The sequence below is a fragment of the Canis lupus genome, chromosome X, assembly GCF_011100685.1.
Source record: "Canis lupus familiaris isolate Mischka breed German Shepherd chromosome X, alternate assembly UU_Cfam_GSD_1.0, whole genome shotgun sequence".
In the NCBI taxonomy this organism is placed as follows: domain Eukaryota; kingdom Metazoa; phylum Chordata; class Mammalia; order Carnivora; family Canidae; genus Canis; species Canis lupus.
The window spans coordinates 30,944,202-30,953,328 of NC_049260.1; the positions used below are offsets into that span (position 1 = coordinate 30,944,202).

Here is a 9,127-nt window from a genome sequence, read left to right on the forward strand (position 1 = left end):
ATTAAAATGTAGAATAGAAATGGTGATAGCAGGCATTTTTGTCTTCTCAATATTAAAATGAAAGATTTCAAGTTTTCCACATGAGGTAAGATTTTTACTCTAGGGATTTTTTTTTGTAGATACCCTTTATCTACTTTGAGAACACATGTTTCATCATGAATTAATAGTGATTATTTTTATGCAACGCTTTTCTCTATGAATTTAAATATGATTTTTTGAATTGACCTGTTGATGTGGTATGCCAGTCTTTGACCTATTTGTCTTCATTCTTCACTTTTGCTCTGTTCTATACACAATTTTTAGGCGTTCCAACATTAAGATGCCAATTCAGTTGAGCCAACAGGAGAACCCAGAGGAGATTAGAGCCCAAGATGAAGGGAATGCCTCCAAACTTTTCTTTTCCCTTTGCATCAGGTAGCTTCTGCTTTAATTGCTACATCTCGATTTCAACCTTTATCATGTTAGCCCACCAAGGTCGCAGATCCTGTTGATTCTAACCATCTATGCTCCAATAATAGTATCTTCTATATTTGTACCTCCAAGCTAAATATGAGAGTGACTTCCACAAGTTACTAAGCATTGGTCTCCTTGACTACCCTGTTTGACTTCTACATCATTTATATAACCATTTTTCTGCATTAAATGCCCCCTGATTTATATATTTAGACTCACTGGAGTTGATTGTTAGAGTTAGCTGATTTTATTTATTTTTTTAGCTTTTCAATCTTTAATTTTGGGGACGGTTTTCTTCCGAAGCTATTAAATCTAATCACATTTAGATTTGAATGGCGCTGCTACACAAGCAGAAATCCGAAATTCCCTAAAATGCGCCCGTTCCTATGTAACCATTGTAAGAATCTGGTCAAACCCCAAAACATGCCCTCCATTCTCCGTGAAAGGGTGATCCATGCGGAGGCCGGGGCGGAGGCCTGGGCGGAGGCCCGGGTGGAGGCCGGGGCGGAGGCCGGGGCGGAGGCCGGGGCAGAGGGACGACCGGAGGCCGTGGGCACCGCCAGCGGGCTGCCCCTCCTCCTGCCTGGGGCACACCCAGCGTTCCCGGCCGCTCCCTCCGTGAGGGGCCTGCGGCCCATCCCCTCCCAGAGCTCAGCAGAAGCAAGAACCCGATCGCTCGATCGCTTGGTGACCTGCCCGACCCTCCACCTGGCCAGCGTCCAAAAGAGGTCTCTTCCAGGCGCTCCAGCCACTCCTGTTAACTGCTTTTTTATTTTATTTTATTTTATTTTATTTTATTTTATTTTTAATTTTTTTATTTATTTATGATAGTCACAGAGAGAGAAAGAGAGAGAGGCAGAGACATAGGCAGAGGGAGAAGCAGGCTCCATGCACCGGGAGCCCGACGTGGGATTCGATCCCGGGTCTCCAGGATCGCGCCCTGGGCCAAAGGCAGGTGCCAAACCGCTGCGCCACCCAGGGATCCCTATTAACTGCTTTTAAATCAAGTTGTCCTTAAATTTCTCAAGAAAATTCAACTCTGTCCTAGCATTCCTTTTTACAAGTTTTAATGGCTCCTCTATTATTAATACACAAAACAAAATAAAGATGAGATGAAATTTCATCTAAATCCAGTGCTGTCTTTCCCATCCTCTTACAGCTTTCTCAAGAAAATTTTCTCCACTCACTAGTGTTTACATGCAATGTAAAAATTTTCGGATTGTAAGTTATATGTTCCATTGGACCGATTACCTGAGGCAGATCGCATGGTATTAAGGTATATTTATAGACTAAAACAGGTTTTTTTTTTTTTTTAAGGCACATATTATATATCTAAATAGTTTGGGGTACCTCGATGAGGCAGTTGGCTGAGTAACCAACTTTTTTTTTTAAGATTTTATTTATTTACTTGAGAGAAAAGCAAGCAAGAGAGAGAGAGAGAGAGAGAGAGCACAAGCAGGGGGAGGGGCAGAGGGAGAAGCACACTCTCCATTGAGAGGGAGCCTGCCCAGTGCAGGACTCAATTCCAGGACCCCACGATCATGACCTGAGCCAAAGGCAGTTGCTTAACCAACTGAGCCATCCAGGCACCCTGAATGTCTGACTCCTGATTTCAGCTTAGGTCATGATCTTAGGGCCATGAGATCGAGCCCTGCTCCAGCTCCACACTTAACAGAGTCTGCTTAAGATTCTCTCCCTCTCCTGCCACTCCTCATCCTCCCCATTCAGGCATGGGTGTGTTCTTTCTCTAAAAAAATTAAAACAAACATATATTTCAAAATGCTAGAGGAAAAAACTAAACTTAAAGTTTAAAGAAGAAGGTGGGGCACCTGGGTGGCTCAGTTGGTTGAGTGACTGACTCTTGATTTTGACTCATGTCATAATCTCAGTGTCATGGGATCAAGCTCATGTTGAGCTCCATGCCAAGCTCAGAGTCGGCTTGTTCCTCTCCCTCTGCTCCTCCACACCTCCCCGTTCTCTCTCTCAAATAAATAAAATCTTCAAAGAAGATTAAAAAACAATGAAGATAAATATAAAACCAATAAACCAATAAGTTAGAAGATAGTAGAGCCAACTGACAGATGATTTTTTTAAAAGATTTTTTTATTTACTTGAGAAAGAGAGAGAGCATGAGTGGACAGAGGGGCAGAGGGAGAGAGAGAGAAGCAGACACCTGCTGAGCATGGAGCCCAGCATGGGGCTGGATCTCACACCCCAAAACCACAACCTGATCTGAAATCACAAGCTGTATGTTTAACCCACTGAGCCATCCAGGCACCCCAACAAATGTCATTCTTAAAAGAAAGATCTTTATGACAGATAATTTTATAAGTATTATCAGTTATAAAAGAAAGAAATAGAAATAAGTGGTATTTGTTAAATAATATTATGTAAAATATAGGTGCAGAGGTGACTTAAATATTATAAGTGAACACTAGAAATATGCTATAAGAATATCTCAGGATAAACAAAGGGCAGACAAGGAAAGATTTCTACCTGAAGAATTTCAAGCAATAAATTTTTTTTTAAAAAATGAGAGAATGAGAGAATTATCATTCTATAGTCCATAATGGGGAACAGGTAACCATGGTAAGTAGCAGAGTGTCAGGATACAAAAAGGAAGATACACATACATTACATATCTCCTAATGGAAGTCTAAAGCATCACCTCTGGAGTGGTCTTGCCAAACAACAAACATTTTGATCAAAAAAACCACAAATCTGGGGCAGGCCCAGGTGGCTCAGTGGTTTAGCACCACCTTCAGCCCAGGCCGTGATCCTGGAGACCCAGGATCAAGTCCCATGTCAGGCTCCCTGCATGGAGTCTGCTTTTCCCTCTACTTGTGTCTCTGCCTCTCTCTCTCTCTCTCTCTGTCTTTCATGAATAAATAAAATCTTAAAAAAAAAACCCACAAATCTGATCAAGCTTCTAATTGAAATTATTGATGATTGTTATGCTGCCAGGTAAACAGGGTACATTGTACTGTTTTGTGCACTATACTATATCCTTGAGAATTTCTGTGAAAAATGATTTATTTTCAATGTCATACTTTAAAAATCAAATACTCGGGGCACCTGGGTGGCTCAGTCGGTTAAGCATTTGCCTTCAGCTCAGGTCATGATCCCAGGGTTCTGGGATCAAGCCCCACACTGGGCCCCTTGCTCAATGAGAAGCCTGCTTCTCTCTCTTCCTGTGCCTGCCACTCCTCCTGTGCTCTCTCTCTCTGTTAATAAATAAATAAAGTATTAAAAAAATAAAAATCAAATACTCAAGTGAAAATGCTACCTTTTAGCAAAATGTAAATTACAAAATAGTTCAATAGAAATTGAACATTTTATCAACAAATACAAATTGGAACTATTCCAAAGACACCCTCAAAATGAAAGGAATAGAAAAATAGACAAGAAGTAGGAAAAATGTGAAGAGAAATAATATTCAGTGAAAATATGATCATCTGCAAATGCAATTTCTCATGACGTCAGAAAATCAGGGGCTTTCAAAATCATTCATTGCAATCCTTTCCATGCAGAAAGTAAATTTTTAGAACAGAATTTATGTAAAAGGCCAAGTCTGACTGGTGAAGAAAAAGAACAGATAGTGTGATTTTTCTGAAACAGCCCACCACCGGTCCTGGTCCCTGCTTGTCTTATGCTGCATCTTTCCCATTTCACATTAAGTCTGGGGCATGACCAAATCCAAACTGTGTAAGGGTTTCAGTAAGTACACTCAAAGAGTTTGCTGGGATGTGACATTTCTCATGAAGCCTTAAATGAAAGAGAAAGAAGCCAAGAAGAGAATTCCATGAATGAAGACAGATAAATATGGAAACAACCGAAATGCACATTAAGAGATGAATGCGGGTGCCTGGGTGGCTCATTCGGTTAAGTGTTTACCTTTGGCTCAGGTCATGATCCCGAGGTCCTGGGATGGAGCCCCACATCTCCCTCTCCCTCTATTGCTCCCTTTGCTTGTGCTAACTTGCTCTCTCTCTCTGTCAAATAAATGAATAAAATCTTTAAAATTAAAAAAAAATGAATGAATAAAAAAGATGTGGTATATATACACAATAGAATATTATTCATCCATGAGAAATGATATCCTGCCATTAGCAACAACATGGATGGACCGTGAGCACATTAAGCAAAGTAAGATAAGTCAGAATGAGAAAGAATAAAACAATATGACAACACTTGTATGCAGAATCTAAAAAAGTCAAACCTGTAAAACACAGAGTAAAATGATGTTTATCAAGGGATGGAGGCAGAGGGAAAAAAGATTAAGGGTATAAAGTTGCAGCCAGGAATAAATAAGCCATAGAGCTCTAATGCACAGTATAATGGAGATACTAATACTGTACCATGACTATGCTGGGTAATAAGTAAAACACAGCAATCGTTTTACAACATATAAAACAGCAATCATATTACAACATATAAATATATCAAAGTAATATATTGCACACCAGAAATTTCCACAATGTTATGTATTTTGAATTTATTCAATAAAAATATTTTTTAAAGTTTTTAAGTGAGGCCGGAGGAGACAAACAACAAAGATAAAGGGAGATCACACAGATGGGCCAATGCCTACTTTCAGCTCTAAATATCTTCTGAGAGATTTCCTCAGTTCCTCTTCAGGGTTCTAGGGGCATGAGGACATTGGCATGAGAGGCATGACCTGGATTCAACATAAGAATTAATTCCAGGACTGACAAAAGTCAATAGGAGGACGATGAAGAAGGACCGGGAGCAACCTCTACTTCCAAACGCCCTAGTGCCCACAGCCCTGCACCTGCTGTTGACCCGGAAGAACCTAGGCTGGGGTAACCGGATATCGCGCTCCCTGACTTCCTCCTCAAGATTGTGGGCCTAGGCCGGATTCCGGCCAAGGCCTGCAGGATTCGATTTGAGGGGCACAACCAAGTCAGCAGAGGGAGGGGTCCCGGGTACTGCTTGGAATCAAGTAAGATAAGGGCTGAGAGGCAGCCCCACTGGCGCAAGGGTTTAGCACCACTTGCAGCCAGGGGTGTGATCCTGAAGACCCGGGATAGAGTCCCATGTTGGGCTCCCTGCATGGAGCCTGCTTCTCCCTCTGCCACTCTCTCTGCCTCTCTCTCTGTGTCTTTCATGAATAAATAAATAAAATCTTTAAAAAAAAAAGAGATAAGGACTGAGGAGACTTCCTACCACAGAAATGAGAGGACTCATTAGACGAGAGCCCCAGTCCAGCTCAGGGAGTCCCCAGACCAGTATGTCAAGCTGACCTGCTATGCACTTCCTCTTTGGCATCTGATTGAGGCAACAGTATTTCTGTGGGAGGCTAAGAGTACCCTGACCATAAACGGCCGCGAGTGAGTCCTGAGGGGACCATTCACCCCAAACAGTGGTGTACTCACTGAGCCTTGGCCAGTCTGGCAGCTCTGGGAGGTCTTGGGCAGGGGCAGCGGGAAGTGGTGCTGATGGACTTCTGCCTTCAGAGTCTGAGGTAGATGAGAGCTTAGTCTGCAGTAGGCAGTGTCCTGTCGACAAAGAAAAGAGTCTCAGACCCTGCGGGAGACTCCCACAGGAATCCCTGCAAGGACCCCTAGTGAGTTCTCATGTTTCCACTGACCCTGGACAGAGGTTGTGGCACAGCATCAAGCACCTGTGGTCAGCTCTCAATGTCTAGCAGATGAGGTGTCTCCTCACTTCCTTTCTGGGTGTCTCAAACACATGGTACCTTGACTGGAAGGTGGAAAGTCAGATAATAGATGACTGCAGGCACATCAACCAGTATTTGATTAGCACTTGTGAGGAGTGTGGGACTGACCACTTGATGGCAGAGGGGGTCCACAGACCCTTTCCCCTGTTGTCAGCCCTTGGTGCCCCATCAGCCCTTCTGGATGGCAGGCAGAGGCAACATTTCCTATCCTTTGAGGCTCAGGAAGTTAAAGGATTTATTAAGTCAACAGGACTCCCAGGACCTGGTAGTTGTCATTGTGTTATGTCTGAAGGACAAAGTCACTGCATACAAGTGTAGTCCCACAGCTCACAGGGAACCCTTGGGAGTTCAGCAGCTGAGGCCACTCACATCTTCTTCCTCTTAGGTCGTGATTCCCCGTTGCCCCCTTTCCTATCCTCACTCCTATCTATAGCCACTCATAAAAGTCATCATGCCTCAGTGCCAAAAGAATCCACAATGCTTATGAGATCAGCGCTTTCAGACCTGTAGTGAGATCCAGGATATGGAAGTTGTACAGGTCTCCAAGGCTCTGGAAGAGACTGGTCTCTCCTCTCATCCTCTGATGCCTGGCAATTCAAAGGAGGCTTCTGATGCTGGTGTACCCAGTACCACTGAGAGTCCTCAGAGTGTCTGCTCATCTCCCATTGCCGTCACAACCACTTCATCAAATGAATTAAATGAGGGCTCCAGTAGCCAAGAAGAGGAGGATACCACCTCGTGGGCTGGGCCAGACCCCAAGAATGTGCCCATAGATGCTCTAGATAAGAAAGTGAATTCATTGGTCAATTTTATGCTATTCGAGTATCAAATAAAAGAGCCAATGACAAAGGCAGATATGAAGATTGTCATCAAAGAGCAGGAGGACCACTTCACTGAGATCTTCCTGAGAGCCTCTGAGCATATGGAGATGGTCTTTGGCCTTGATGTGAAGAGAGTGGATACCACCAACCACTGCTATAGCCTCTTCATCAAATTGGGCCTCACCTATGATGGGGTGATGAAAGGTGAAGAGGGCATGCCCAAGACCAGCATCCTGATACTTATCCTGGGTGTGATCTTCATGAAGGGCAACATTGCCACTGAAGAGGAAGTCTAGGAAGTTCTGAACTTGACGGGGATATTGTCTGGGAGGAAGCACATCATCTTTGGGGAGCCCAAGAAACTCATGACCATAGAGTTGGTGAAGGAAAAGTACCTGGAGTACCGGCAGTTGGCCAACAGTGATCCTGTACAGTTTGAATTCCTGTGGGGTCCGAGAGCCCACGCTGAAACCACCAAGATGAAAGTCCTGGAGTTTCTGGCCAAGGTTCATAGGACTGTCCCGAGTTCTTTCCCATCTCAGTATGAGGAGGCTTTACAAGATGAAGAAGAAAGAAAGAGCCCAGTTCAGGAATTTCTGCATGATCTGTCTCTACTTCAGTGGCCACTGAAATTCTAGTGCCAAATCCAGCGATTTCTCTTGCTCCTAGTGAAGACTGAGGCAGGTTCTTCACTTTGTGTTTGAAAAAGGTCAGTTAGTGTTCATAGAATTTAGGTCTGAGGTTGGGCTGAAAGGAATACAGTATATATGTCTATGTGTTCCTATGTTCTACGTGTAACTTGAAAATTTATTCTTTTTTAATATATGTATTTGTCGAAATATTGTTTCTTTTGATATAGATTCAGTTAGCTTCAAAATCTCCAAGTTTATTAAAGATAATAGTCATACATTTAATGTTATAATGAGATTTAATAGTAAGAGCTTTTTTTATTTTGTTAAAATGTGAAACCATCTTATTTTGTCATCTGAAATAACATAACATGGAATTCCTATAGATATTTACTGGAAATGTGAGAGTGGTCAGCTTTAAGGTGGTTGGGTTCAGGATGCCTGGGTGGCTCAGTGGTTGAGCGTCTGCCTTTGGCTCAGGGTGTGATCCTGGGATCTGGGATGAGTTCCGCATTGGGCTCCCTGCAGGGGGGCCTGCTTCTCCCTCTGCCTCTGTCTCTGCCTCTCTCTCTCTGTGTCTCTCATGAATAAATAAATAAATATTTAAAAGAAAAAAAGATGGTTGGATTCAAGAAATACAGAACAAAAGATTGTCAATCTTATGGCTATCTTATACCTTTTACATATTTGTTTTATAAAATTCAATTATATATGCTTAACTTGCTTATGGATATATTAAAAATAAACCTCAATAAAATTAGACCCCATCCTCATTGTTCCTTTTATTCCCCACACCTTCATTGAACATTTGCTCTTTAGTAATCACCGCATTAGTCTTGGAGATTATAGCATTAACAATACCTACAAACTGCACTTATAATTTTTACTTCTAGGATCAGGAATCCTATAATTATAGTGGGATACCTTCTAATATCTAACAGGCAAGTAAAAGAAGGAGTTAGCAGATATGTGGAGGTGTTCCATATGAGACTGTCAAACCTAAATGCCCTGGGACAATGAGGTTTGGGGTTGAGGAAGCTGGAATTCCTGTAGTGAGTGTTAATCTTTAACTTAATTTTAGATTTAGGGCAAGCTGAGCCTGAGGGGGTGGTGATCAGCCATCAGACCTTCAGATAGTGTGTCTCAGAGTTCAGACCCAAAAACTTGGAGTGGAAAACTGTTCTTTGTAGTAACTTAGGGGGCATGGTCTAAAAAGAGAGAAATCTCCATTGGAACAGGAATGGAAATTGTTTTGTGACATTATCCCTGTGCCATTGAACATAATTCATAAATAAATTCTTATACACATAGTCTTTAAAGAGTTTTCAGAGATAACAGTGATACTTTATTGAGAAGAGATGCCAAGAAGCCATTGGTTTGACTTTTGCTGCCTTGGCCTGGGAAAGCCAGAGACTACTCCACTTAAGGCATATTTTAAATAAGCTACTTTCAATGTAATTTGGCATAGTCTAAGAAATACTTATATTTTTATGAGTGTGGAAATTAATGAGAGTAGCGGTGAT

General features: G+C 42.2%; 1 protein-coding gene across 1 annotated transcript; it reads left to right on the forward strand.

Annotated features, from left to right (window-relative positions):
- The first annotated feature begins 5,969 nt into the window (after nucleotides 1-5,969).
- MAGEB16 (MAGE family member B16) lies at nucleotides 5,970-8,055 on the forward strand. The gene is given in 1 exon segment (XM_038586486.1): nucleotides 5,970-8,055. A coding segment is annotated over 1 exon segment (1,008 nt). The 5' UTR covers nucleotides 5,970-6,605; the 3' UTR covers nucleotides 7,614-8,055.
- Nucleotides 8,056-9,127: the final 1,072 nt, after the last annotated feature.